Raw genomic sequence first — 14,257 nt, forward strand, 5'->3', positions numbered from 1 at the left:
CTTTCCTTTCCTTTCCTTTTTCCTTTCCTTTCCTTTCTTTCTTTCTTTTTATTATTATTTTTTTTTTGGTGTATGGAATTTTCTTCTATTTTGAGTATTTTTCACAGCTATTTTTACGTATTAATCTGAAATGAAATGGGAAAGAAATGAGATGATTTTTATGAAATTTGAGTTCTGGGGATCTCTGAGACCCACATTTCAATAATCATGACTAAATAAAATGTCCTGTTTCCACAGCCTGGGTATGCTCTCTGTTGTTAATAGAAGGTGAGACCATGTCAGCCCACGTTCTCTTGAGAATGGGAAGATGGTGGTAGGCCTGAAGAGTCACTGGTCTGGAGAGACCCACTATGAAGTTTTCTCCTGACATTCTTGGCTGGATTGAGTTTCAGACATAAGATGCAAAAAGATAGGGTTTCACAATAAGCTATGCTAACATAGAGAATAATGAGCTGAGCTGAAACTTGCCCAACCATGCACCAGGAATGAGGAGAACAACTGTACTCTGTGGGCGCCCAGCCCCATGGTAGCATGAGAGCCCAGCACTAAGATGGTCCAGAGCTGTCCTGACCTCCTGAGACTATTGGCATTTGAGGAGTGGGATTGAAGTACAGCTCGGGCCTTACTACGGCACACACTAAGATCATCTGTCCTCATTGCAGTACACACTGTCGTCATCTGTCCTCACCTGGCCAATAGATCACAGGGCACTTTGCTGGGTCTGTCAGGGCAGGTTTGGGTCCTAAAGTGATGTGTCTAATGCCACAGCTAAGCCTGTGCAGAAGCATCTGGGACTCAGAATTTTCTGGCAGCATGGGCCGTAGGCTGCGCATAGACAGCCTGGTCTCCAGTGAAGCATAGGTCATGAACCCCAGGGGACCCAATGGGTGGTGATTTCCACCTACATGGGACTGAAGGTGTTCGATCATGTCTCCTGGACCCCTGGCTCCTATCCAAGTTACCTCCTCCACAGTCCCCGCAGGAGAGGTGTGTGACTATAAGTCACACAGACAATGTCCCAAGCTCCTGGCATTCTGGCTAGACTCCACCCCCACAGTTACCTGACTATAGCCAGGTATGCTCCTCCCCACAGTTACCTGATAGTCCAGCCCACTATAAAAGGGCTGCTTGGCCCCTCCTTGCTCTCTTTTAAGCTTTCACATTTCTTACTCTCATCTCTTGCCCTACTTCTCTCTCTCCCTCCCCCCTCTCTCCACGTGGCCATGGTCAATCTCTCTCTCTCTCTCTCTTTCTACCTTCTCTCTTTCCCTCTGCTTTCAACAATAAAGCTCTAAAACCATAGACTGTCTCTGCTCATCAAGGGCTGCCATGCTTGAACGATGGGATAGGTTTTCCCCTAACGGGCTGCATCTAACCTCCCTCCGGAAGGCCTTCCTGCACTCTGGACCAAGGACTCTTGCTCACATGGGAACCACCCAGTGCCTCCCCTACCCACCCACCCTCTCCTCCCTTTGGCCCTGGAGCTGACAGAGCAGCCCCTGGGGCCCCCATTCTGTTCTCAGCTCTTCTACAGTGTCCAGCAGTGTCTGGGATGCCCAAAGTTGGGAACCTGGTACTTAGGACTTCCCCTTGTCCACCACCTGCCAAGCTGGGGTCCAGTGGCTTCCCATAGCCAGACACACACCTGGGGCCGCGTGGAAAGTGTGCGGTAGTCTTTCCGTGACCACCTTCATGGGAACTCTGGTGGGACTCGAATTTTCTCAAACTCCCTTCTTTCCCCCACACCCACTGCCTAGCATGGTGGCACCTGTGTCACAGCCAGTGCAGTGTAAGTCTCTGTAAAGAGTGGTTTTGAGCTATCTAGCCCTCCCACTGAGTAAGCAGGGTCTTCTGCATAAAGAATCCTTGTGGGTGAAGGTGGGCTTTCCTTTGAGCTTTCAGGAAACCCAGAGGATGGACTGGGGAAGTCAACAGATATGGTTAAATACATTCGGGTGCACATCTATTCTGGTTCGAGCAAGCCAATGCATATGCTGGAGTAAAATTCTCTACCTCTGGTCTTTATTTAGATGAGTCCATGCTAAATGCACATATTTCATAAGTCACTGACAAAGAGGACACGAACATACACACTTCCTCGTGTACATTCGCAACGTGTGGCTTTGAAACTGGAATTTGAATTACATATCACACTTACAACATTTTCTACATACAGGCTCACACTGGGCTACAGCTGGGGGAAATCTAGTTCCCATGTAAGAAGGCAGAGCAGGAGACACGGTCAACACCAGTTTGCCTCCAGCCACACACATCAAGTGTCTCTCTGAAGACAGTGCTTTCATTAACGTTTCCCTCTTATCTTTTTTGTTGTTGTTGTTGTTGTTGTTTCATGATGTCTACGAAATATTTTCCATTTTTATTGCTATTTTTTTTCTACATAGTACTAGTATTGTTTCAACAATGCTTTATAATTTGCTTCATTTGTAAAATGTACATTGGTTAATTGCATCATAGACAGCAGCAGGGATATGCATTTCTGGATTAAGATAGTTATGTATATCACTAAAAGGTGTTTCCATAAAACACAGCCCATGCTTGGTATTTTATATAATAATTCATATCTCTTTAATTATTTTTGAACAGTCACAACTGTTGAGATTGCTATGTACCATTGTGGCTTAGACAGGAATATAATTATAATTAATACAAACGCTCTCAAACTTAGGTAAGATCTACTGCAATTTTAGAAACGACAGCAAATATAATTAATCACAGTAAAATCGGCAGTGGTGAGATACTAAAGTCTGTCAAACTGATATTTAGATAAATTATCCCTTATGGAAAATGTTGAAAATGCAGGTATTTTTATTTACACAAATGTACTAAAGCAGACGAGAGTAAAATATGTTAAAAACAATGAAAAGAAGCCTTCCTATTTGCATTCTTGTGAAGCAGACAAGAGAGTACCTGCAATGAGGCTCTGTATAAAGCGCTCATTTTCTACATGTTCTTCAGCAGAGTCGCATGCCCTTTAGGATAGGGACAGGAGACATGGACTTGCCCACGGATAGGAAAAAAGCAAATGCGTGGGTCTTACCAAAGGTCTTTAAGAGCCAAGCTTTTATATCATTGGTCCAGGCAAAGCCTAACAGATTTGCGAGAGTTGTAGGACATTGTAATGCGCCCCTTAGAGCCATGCCTGCCATTGCTCACTATCACCTCTCTGCTAAAACCTTCCATGAGGTGAAAGACTTCACATTCTCTATCAAAGTTCTACCTTCAGCAAGTACTGATTCCTGGACCTGTCCTCTCAGAAGGGAAATGATGTTAGCTATGTCAGTACCCGACAATGCCTCCTTACAGCATGGCGCTAGGACACGCGCCATTGCTGGGATTTGCCAGAACTCCAGGCTGACTGGCTTGGAGTGCTAAGCATCACAGACAGTGAGCTCATCCCCCACAGGACACACTCTCAGTGGCACTTCCAGAAATATTGATAAGTTTGTTTCATTCTTCTACTTTCTCTTGTGCTGTGGCCATGATTGTTCCTGCCCAAATAGGCAGGTAGGTAGAGAGGTAGGTAGGTAGATAGATAGGTGACAGATGGTAGATAGGTAGGGGTAGGTAGGAAGGTGATAGATGGTAGATAGATAGGTAGGTAGGTAGGTAGATAGATAGATAGATAGATACATGATAGATAATAAATGTAAATAGCTACTAGATGGATGATAAATGAATGAGAAATAGATATAGATAATAGATGATAGATAGAAGACAGATGATAGATGATTGATAGATATATAGATAGAAGGCAGATAATAGATGATTGATAGATACATAGATAGAAGGCAGATGATAGATAATGGATAGATGATAGATATAAGACAGATGATAAATAGATAATAGATGATAAATGGATACTAGATAGATGATAGATGGATGATAGATACATAGAAGACATGATAGATGATAGAGAAAGACAGATGATAAATAAATGATAGATAGAGCTGGGTATGGTGGCGCATGCCTTTAATCCCAGCACTTGGGAGGCAGAGGCAGGAGGATTTCTGAGTTCGAGGCCAGCCTGGTCTACAAATTGAGTTCCAGGACAGACAGGGCTATACAGAGAAACCCTGTCTTGAAAAACCGAAAAAAAAAATGTATTTCAATAAATGATAGATAGATACATAGCTAGATACATAGAAAAAAGATAGATAATAGAAATAAATCTGTGAGTAGAGGAAAGCCAGGCTAGAAGCACAAATAGAAACCCCCCACAAAGTTTGATCTTACTAATTTCCATCTAGTAGAAAAAAATAGCCAGTTCTGCATAGACATGCGCACCTGAGGCCATTCTTGGCCTCTTTTCCTCTCCCCCATTTTCCTCATTGCCTGCTGGCTTTTCCTTATTTATTGAAGGTCTTCTATGGCACTGTGAAAACTGTGGCTGAAAGACTAGTTGCTCACCAGCCGACATCCCAGGGCTTAAAGTGAGTGAATAAAGAGGGTATTTGGAAGGCCTACTAGGTAGCTTAAATAATGGAAACATGCTTGTTACCAAGTGAAACCGCAGCAACCAATGCATGATTCATGCAACATTTTAACTATTCTGTCTAAAAAGGATGCTTGTCAAATTTAGACTTGAATTTTGGTGACAAAACAAACAAACAAACAAAAAAAAAACCCTCCAAGTTTGGGGAATTTGTACCCCATGTAGCACAGGACTAAAGCTTAAAGCGCTGCATTTATAGGCAGAGTGTGTTGGCTAATCTGTCTTAGAGAGAGCACATTCTCTATTTCAGGCAAAGCAAACACAGCAGTGGTGCATGCTGTGCAGACAGCCCTGTTAAGATTATGGTGTAGTAAATAATCATGTAAAATCTGACGTGACTTATGGGTCTTTAGTCTAAAGTTGTATCAAGGCCATATGTTACCAGAGGCAATCGCTTCAAATGCATAATTTATAGCATCAGTCCCGTGACTACCTGAGAGACCTGGGTAGAGAAATGAACACATCTAGCAGAAAAAAAAAAAAAGACCCTTGGAGGATTAGTTAGCATTTAGCTGAGGTCACAGGGACAACTGAATTACTACGTTTTGAGCTGTTGCTCAGAGTAGAGCTTGCTGGATGGCATAAAGATCCAATCTAGTCCTAGAATTTAAAAAAAGTCTCAGAAATTCATTTTGAATATCTACATGATATTCATGCCTGTTGTTCATGCCTAGTACCTATTGTTACTTGGGGGTTCCCTTGGTACATGTTGAGAGCAACAGGAAGATCACTCATATCCCCAAATCGGTATCTACAGAAACATTGAGGTAAGGATCAGGCAAAGATCACCCAGAAAAAAAAATTGAGTGATTAGGGATAAGGAAAAAGAGATAAACCAAAACAAAACCAGTATGAGATGTGAAGAAGAAGAATGGGAAATAAAGATCCAAAGGCAAAGAAGGCTAGGCATGGTAGCTCCTTCCTACAGTCCTGGCACTCAACTGGTAGCAGTAAGATCTTGAGTTCAAGGCCAGCCAGGGCTCTAGAGACAAACCCCATTTCACAAAAGCAAACAAGCAAACAAAAACACTAAAACGAAGTAGGGAAAGGGAGTGTAGGAAAAAAAGCCCACATGACAAGAGACAAAGGACACATAGAAGAAAACAGGAAGGTAAAGACGGCTGGCTTCACGTGCCTACAGAAGAACTTACCCATACAGGACTCTAACGCAAGGCTTATCTTCACTTTGGACATTCCTGGCACTCTACAAGCTCATGTAGAGTAAGGATTGTCATTTCTCACCCACAAAGCATATCCATCCGCCAGGGAGTGCACCAACATAACACTTGGCTGACACCACCACCAGCTAGATTTCATGATGGAGTCCAGCCCCTGTCCATGACCATATATCACCTTCATGATCTTACCCTGGCAAGTCTGCTCACCTACTTTGCCTCCTCCTCCTATGACCACATCACCACTCCATGGTTACAACTGCATTTAAAAAGCAAAGCAGCAAGCCCCATGAAGAACTTCTGTCCACTGCTTCCAATCAGCTATATTTATATTTATATAAATTGAAGACTCTATTTTATTATTAAGTTGTGCTTTTTTTTAAACTTGCTCACACAAAAGCAGACATTGAATATTTTCCAAGGGAAGGAAATAATTATTTTCTGTATCCAGATCTACTTATCTCTCCTACCAATGAGCGATTCCTCAGCCAGACAGAACCTTATTTTAACACTGAACTTGCTCTAACAACTTGGTCATTCACATGTCACATGTGGATGCCCTGTCTTTTACTTTGGGGCTGCTTTCTCATGGGGAACTGTACTGATTAGCTGCTGTAACATGGTGTCAGCATAGGATGCTGGCTTGAGGAATTCTGCCCTCATAATTCATTATAGCGGGAAGGAAGTCTTTCTTCTCAACTTGGCTTGGGAGTATCAAATACAGAGCTGTCAGTCATTAGGACTGAACAACTGTCAGAGACTAAAACAAAATCACAGCTTTTAGATTATCCCACAGGGGGAAATGAAGTTCTTGTATTTTGGCAGGATACGCTTTGTATATTCACAGAAAATAACCCAAGTATTTACTCTAAATGTCTGTCCCCTAACTGCAAACGCTATATGATTAAAAATGCTCACAGTCATGGAGTCAGAGCTGGGTCTTGGGCACCATTGCCTGCCCAGTAAATGGATCTTTTCATACACACATGAGGTGACCTGGCGAATAACAGAAATGAGTCCACTTTTGGCTACAAGCCTACCTCTTCTTCATGACCAGCACGACTCCAAGAAATATGATAACAAACAGCAAGATGCCTGCAATCACTCCGGCGATTTTAACCGTATGGTCTGTTTGTTTCTCAGGTTCAGGGACAGGCTTTGGAGTAACGGCCCCTGGAAACGAAAAGGAGAGCAAGTGGGTAAGACAGAATAAAGTCGTTACATTAAAAATTTTTTTTCCCATGCATTTAACAGAACAATATAACTTATCAGAGTTGGCAGACAGACGGGCTTTGTTTTTTTTTTTTTTTTTTTAAAGCAGCTTTCCTAGATGCTGAAAGCATTGTAATTGTTCCCGTTGCTCTTCAACACTTCACTCCGCCACAGCACACCCACGTCTGACCCTTTTATGACAGACTTCTCAAATGCACTTTTAAATATTTTTATTATCTTTTAGCTCCCGTTCTTCCTCCATTAAAAAAAAAAAAAAAAAAAAAAAAAAAAAAAAAAAAAAAAAACCTCGCTAAGAGCACAATAGCTATTCCTGAGCCTTTATCCAAATTTTATTTGCTGGAACATTTTCCTCAATTATTTTTCATAAATGAAGCAATAATTCCATCACGTATTAGCCCAAACACCTGGAAGAGAGAGATAAGCTCATTTGCCATGCATCTTACCAGCAATTGTTTTTATTAACACAATAGAGACCCCCCACCTTTGGAAATCTGAATCTGGGTCACATCTGGTGAGCAAAAGGATCCTTCTAAGCAATTTATTCATAACGTGGGGCAGCAGCTGGTTGATCATACCACTGGTGCCCACAGTTCATATCTGTTTAAATGAGATAACCGTGGTCTCAGAGTGGCGACTGTCTCAGCTCGCTTGCGTTCCTCTTTCCTACACACTGTTTGTCCTGCTTATGGTAGAATGTGATGGAATGTCAAATTTCTGTCTGATGAGATACCCATTTCCTCTGCTAAATGAGTTCACGATGAAGAATATTAGGAGTGTAATGTCCAATTCATTCAACGGTGTCTACTTTTTAAAAAAGGTTTCTCCTTGCCTCATCAGGATACGATGGCCTCTGGCATCCGGGCCACCACACCATCCTTACTAAATTCAGCAATTTCATGTTCAAAATTCTCCACCTAGAATCTTTTTTTGCATTTCTGTTGGTCAAAAGTAACGATGATTGTGAATCTGAACCTATTCTTTCTCCCTTTCCATTGTGTCTTATACCAGCGTGCTCCTCTGCGCTTATGAAACTGCACTGGTCCCGCCTGCATCTGTGCCCACGTGTACAGCAGATGGGAAGTCATGGTGCAGCGTGCGGCATTGTGGGAAAAGGGGCATTATGGGGAACTGGGTGAGGGGAGCGAGAGCTGGTCTGGTTTCCTTGCTCCTTTGGAAGCAAATAGACCCAGTTTCTTTCCAACTAAACTCATATTAAAATTTTTATGGAAGAGAACATGGCTGTAACCAGGCCTGATGAAGCTGGGTGCCGATTAGAGGAGAAACAAGAGATAGAAGACCCCAGGCTACCCGCACACGCTTTTCTCCTGAGGATGGCCAGCGACTGTCCCAGGTGTCCTGTGTACTGCCTCCTAGTGCCAGCTTTAGTTACTGCTTTTAATAAAAATGAACTTTCTAGCCATGCATCCTTATTCACAATGATGTACTGTAAGCAAAAGCCTTCAGAAGAAACTTTCAACGACTATTTATTATTATTATTATTATTATTATTATTATTATTATTATTATTAAATTTACTTCTGACAATGCCAAGAGGACAGAACATTCTTCCTGCTATTTTTTCCTTAGGTAGGCAATCCTCAAACCTGCTTCTAGATAAACATTAAAAGTATTAATGACAATTACTTTATTATGATAAAATAATTAAATATTATTTAAAAGACAATAATGATAATCTGAGGAACACTCACTTTTCTAGACCTATTGGCACAGCACCAGGTGGCTGATGCAGAGGAAATTGCAAGGTTAAATATATTGTTTAGAAAAATATATAAAAATATATATATTTGATAAGAGGATGAAGAACTTTATAAATGGAAAATATAACATTCAGAATGGAGGTCCAACCTTTTATGTTTTTATTTAATATCCAATTTTAAATGTGCAATTAAAAAGAGAATCTTATTAACTCGAGGTTACCAGTTCTCCAAATATAGTTTCAATATAACAAAATAATTTTAAGTTTTTTTTTTTTTTTGGTAAATAGAAAATATATCAATTGAGAAAGAAAGAATTTAAAGAAAAAACCCTTTCAGTTAAAAACATTTTCACATAAAAATATAAGATGATCTAACTCATACAAGTTCTGAGGAAAGAGGACCCACTGACTGAAATGGCTGCGTAGATTTTCGCAGGAAGCTATGACCGTGACCAGACCTGACTATCGTGCCCATTGTTGGTATTCTGTCTAAACTCTGCCCCCACAGTTCCTGGCAGCAGCCAAGTATGCTCTTCTCCCCGGTTACCCGGCAACAGCCAGGTAGGCTTGGCCCACTATAATAGGAGCTGCTTGCCCCTCCTCTCTCTCTTACTCTCTTGTCTCCCTTACTATTGCTTCCTGTTTGCCCCCTCTCTCCCTATCCCCTCCCCCCCACTTTCTCCACGTGGTCATGGCTAGCCTCTACTTCTCTATTCTCTCCTTCTCTCTGCCTTTCTCTGCCTCTACTACTCTCTTAACTCCCTTCCCCATGCCCTAAATAAACTCTATTCTATACTATAGCATCCTATGGCTGGTCTCTCAGGAGGAAGGGATGCCTTGGCATAGGCCCGCAGAGGCACCCCCTTCCCCCACACCCTGCCAGAACAGAGTCTTATAGCTCTTTCTCTTTTTATGGTCCCAACACCCATAGCATTTGCAATGGTTTCCCTTTGCTAGGCTGGGACCGGCTGAGGGAGGACAGCCCTGTTTTAAGGACATCCCCAGGGAATTCAGCTGATTACTGCCAGGGTGTCGTGAACATGGAAGAGAATATCAACAATATTCTGCATTTACTTAACAGGTGGTTTCCTAACACCTAACCAAATTTCTTTCTGTATATTAGCAGCATGGTAGTGAATAAATAGGCAAAACAGAATTTATATTCGTGTGTGCCAGGGAGAGAACTATTTGAATGAAGTCTGTGGGCTTCATGACTCTTGGTGCTAGGCCCTGGGGTGATGACCAAGTAGAGAGAACTAAGAAGGAATTACTGAGACAGGAGCATTGGGGAGACCTGCAGAAGGAATGAGGGTGAGGCATACCCTTACCTTCCTGACCTCTGCAAGCAGTGTGGAGAGACCAGATTATTGGACAGGGGTGGAGTGTGGTGAACTGGGAATGCAGCGCATGGCGCTGGTATGTGGGGGTCATGTCTACAAATGGGAAGGATTCTGATGGGGCTTCAGGAGGATTCTGAGTGGAAGAGATACAATCTGGTTTATGTCTGACAACGCTATCTTGGGAAGGCTGTCCAGGCTGGAAACCCAGACTTCAGAGTCAGGTTCTCACAACAACTTGAACCTGGTTCTAGGTAGCAGGGGCAGAGATGGAGAGACCTTGCTCAACTTCATTATAGTTTCATGGTAGTCACAGGTAATTGTCGCGGAGCTTCAGTACGTCAGTGCAAGCAATATCGGGTTTCTGGAAGCCGTTAGAGAAAGCGTGACCACGTCACCGACTGATATTGACAGTGTGGATGAAGCGGGCTCAGAGGGCAGGGAGGGGAGACAGAGCTTCTCTTTGGACTATGTAGGGTTCAGATGACCACACCCAGAGGAGACCAAGCAGCAAGCAGTTGAGATGTGTGAGCTCTCTGGGTGTGGGGTGTAAGTCTGGGAGACACCACAATGATGGTGGTGTGTAAAGTTGCGAGCCTGTTCGGGGCACAGGGAAAATGACAACTGAGAGGCAAACCAGCCATGTGGAGAGGAGTCATCAAGGAGGAGGTCAAAGGGTGAGCAAAGAGGGACGGCCTGTAAGACCACTGCATCTCTGAGGCCAAATGCAAACAGCAATCAGAAATGAAAGTCAGTGATAAAGGGGAGAAAGACAATGTTTGCGGGGGTGACATCTTAGACGGGTCAAAGGTCAGGGGCATATCCCAGAGGTGGGGCTGGTACAGGCTAGGGAGCAGTCACTGTGGACCAAAGGAGCAAGGAGCAACTGTAATCATGGCTGGCAGCTGGGGGGGGGGAGGGATCTTGGAATATGACCTCGCCCCCATTGGCTTTATTGCCCTTGAGGAAAGCAGCTAGAGGGGTTGGGACAAGAAAGGTAAGAAGGTTTACTGTGATGTGGGAGGGAAGGCAGGATGAGTGTGGGACAATGAGTGTGGTTCCTTGGAAGAAGCTGGAGGCTGGAAAGGCACAAGCTGTGCAGTTGCTGGAGGTGAGGGCTGAGCCCTGGGAGTGGCTGAGAGCACAGAACAAGTGAATAAGGAAAGTGTGGGGTATGAAGGAAAGGGGGCAGCTCTCCTTCATACCCCACAGTATGAATAAAATAAAATAGAATAGAATAAAAGTGCACAGTAAAGTTAGCCCTGATGCTGACAGAGGTGAAGGCTGGGGAGAGAACACTGGGAAAAGATGAGGGGTGGGGGCTGTCACTTACTCCCAAAACATATGGGATCTTATAACCAGAGTGAAGAAAGAGGAGGAGGGGCAGGGGAGGAGGAAGAGGAAGAGGAGGAGGAGGAGGAGGAGGAGGAGGAGGAGCCGAGCCGGAGCCTGGTATAGAATATAATGAACACCTGAAATTATTTTCCAAAGTAGCAGAGGAATGACCAGTGAATGTTAGAAGTATAGATGTCTTACCCAGATGTCCCATGTCACCTACATACAATAGCCACAGTATTGCAGAATACACAATAAGTTTGTTTATATGGCACAGGTTTCAAATAGATACCTCTTTGGTAAGTGCTTTTCTGCTCCAGGTGCTATAACTAAAGGGGATTAGATTACTGGGTCCTCCTGTCCATGATGACAGAGATGTGGTCACTGTCATCAACACAGGAAGTCACATTAAATGCCCAAGAGCTCCAGAACCTACCTGGAGCAGTGTGGGGAACAGAGGCAGCAATAACGAGTGGCCTGATGGCTCCAGACAGGTAGAAAGCATGCATTAGGATGTTGGGCAGAGAAAGCGCTGTGAGTACATAATAGCTTTGCTTCTGGAGCCTGAGTCAGGGCTGGGAAGAGTCTAGGAGGGACTCTGGAAGCAAGGTTTTGGGCTGTGATAGGCTTTGCCCACAGGTAGAACATGTTGAGTTAGATTAAAAACAAACAAACAAACAAACAAACAACGAACTAGAGAGAAAATGGAATTGGCCTTGAGGTAAATACGTAGGAATCCACAGATTCCACAAAGAGGAGGAGGAAGATTAGCAAGCTGAAGGAAGACTATCATTCCAGTAGCTAGGGACTCTCAGTGTCATAGCCAAACTGGGCAGGGATACACCTGATTGCCAACAGCCAGCGCTTGAATCTCCTGTCTTCCTTGTGTGGAAGGGTAGGTGCTGCTTTTTCAGGGGGATAAGCCCGTTTGGGTTCAGCATTTAGGCTTCACCAAAGCAACCCATGACAATTGTCCCAGCATGCTTAGGGGTATTTAGTGGCAAACCAATACCATCCTCTTTCCTCCTGGCTTAAGGCCCCAGGGGGGCAGGGGAGATGCGGGGAATTATGGGAACTATGGAAGAAAGACCTCAGGAGACAGAAACCTGCTGACAGGACCCTGGAGGTGGAGCACAAAGGGAATGGAAGTTGTGGGAATGTGTAGGACTATTACTTCTGGGCTGGAGGGATGGCTCAGTGGTTAAGAGCACTGACTGCTCATCTAGACGTCCTGAGTTCAAATCCCAGCAACCACATGGTGGCTCTCAACCATCTGTAATGGGATCTGATGCCCTCTTCTGGTGTGTCTGAAGACAGCTATAGTGTACTCATATACATTAAGTAAATAATATTTTTAAAAAATTAAATAAAAAAAATTACTTCTTAAAGTGTTAGAATCCCGGGCAACCTTGGGTTCTCTTTGTAGTCCAGGACAACCCTGAACTTCAGAGTCACTTGTCTCTACTTCCCAAGTGCTCCATCTATAGGCCTGCACCACTGTACAGGGATTATGTGGTGCTGGGGGTGGGGTGGGGGTCAGATTCAGAGCCTTGTATAGGTTAAGGAAGTACCATACCATCTCCAGTCACTGAGAACACACTCCCCTCTTCCACACATCTGAAAAGGTTATAAAGGGAAGGCGAAATTTCAACTGAGCTGGTCTTAAGCACTCCATACTGGCATTTCTATGACTACGGGGAAGTAATAATCTGAGTTTTTAATCTTTTTTTTCTTTTGACCCTTTGCTCATGTTTTTCTGCTCTCTTCCTTAAAAAGAGAAACAACCAGGTTGTGAAGATTGTTGTGAGACGAATCATTCATGTCTTATTGCTCAGAGAATGACAATCCTTTGCAGTGTTATTTACTTTATTTTTAGCTGTACCTTAATATTATACGTAATGGCAAAACAACCCAAAGATTTTTCATCTAAATTACATAGCATTGTCTTCTTTCCTGGGCATACAGTCAATTACAACTCTGAGAATAACCTGTGCTCACTCTCTGTAACCTGATTATGCTTTTGAATTTATGGTTTTTTCCCTCTGCCCTCGCTTCCATGGCAGGGCAAGCAGAGCGTTTGCAGCTTCCAAGTAAGGATCACATGTGCAGTTTTTTTCATGCAAAATTGTTTGGAAGGTACTTCTCCTCCCAAATTAACTCACTCTTTCTTGTTTTGGTTCTAATTTTGTGGCCACTATCGCTCTCGTGTATTGATGTGGCTGACACCCCATCGGTAAGACAATTTATCAAAAGCTCTGCGCTTCACTCTCTCGACTCTGAAAGTTCTGAGAGGATTATTGACGCTATTGCTATCCTGATGAACTACTTTCTTTTCCCCCATTTTAATTCCTTGAATTATGGTCGAGTCATAAGACGCGGAATCAACTTGTCAATATAAAGTTATCAACCATGGGTACCTTTGCGTGAATTACATAATCAATAAGAGAGCTACAGTCGGCTGCTTCAGATGTTTTGGAGGCTGAATTACTTGAGGGAAGTGGAAGGTCCCAAGATGATGAAACTAAAATTTGAAGGTATTGAAACCACCATCTGTTGTCAATCACATTTTCTGCCAGAGTTTGTGCTTTGGGGTCATTGTCTAGATTACGCTTAGCACTTGAGAATGATCCTGTGGCAGGAGCCACACAGATGTTTCCTGTTCAAAGGACTGTTTACAACCCTTGACCTGAGCCCTTTCTGCTTCTGAAATTTCTTATTTACTTTCCTATAAAAAAATGAATATATTTTGGGTCAGTGGGATGGCTCAGTGAGTAAAGACACTTCCTGCCTTGCTCCTGACCTGAGTTCGATCCCGGGGACCCCCATGGTGGAAGGAAAGAACTGACTCCTAAAGTTATCCTCTGATCTCCACACATACACTGTAGCTCACGTGTGCCAACATACACACAACACACAATTCACACACACATGCACACACAAACCCCAC

General features: G+C 43.3%; 1 protein-coding gene across 8 annotated transcripts in view; it reads right to left on the reverse strand.

The window, feature by feature from the left end:
• The window catches only part of Ptprm (protein tyrosine phosphatase receptor type M), a 680,881-nt gene that overhangs the window by 219,173 nt on the left and 447,451 nt on the right, over nt 1–14,257 (reverse strand). For all 8 annotated transcript variants that reach the window (XM_021218491.2, XM_029531514.1, XM_029531511.1 and 5 more), the window contains one exon: nt 6,729–6,861. In XM_021218491.2, the coding sequence (XP_021074150.1) occupies nt 6,729–6,861 (133 nt within the window). The remainder of the gene's footprint in view (nt 1–6,728; nt 6,862–14,257) is intronic.

The sequence above is a fragment of the Mus pahari genome, chromosome 18 (genome assembly GCF_900095145.1).
Source record: "Mus pahari chromosome 18, PAHARI_EIJ_v1.1, whole genome shotgun sequence".
Lineage (NCBI taxonomy): Eukaryota > Metazoa > Chordata > Mammalia > Rodentia > Muridae > Mus > Mus pahari.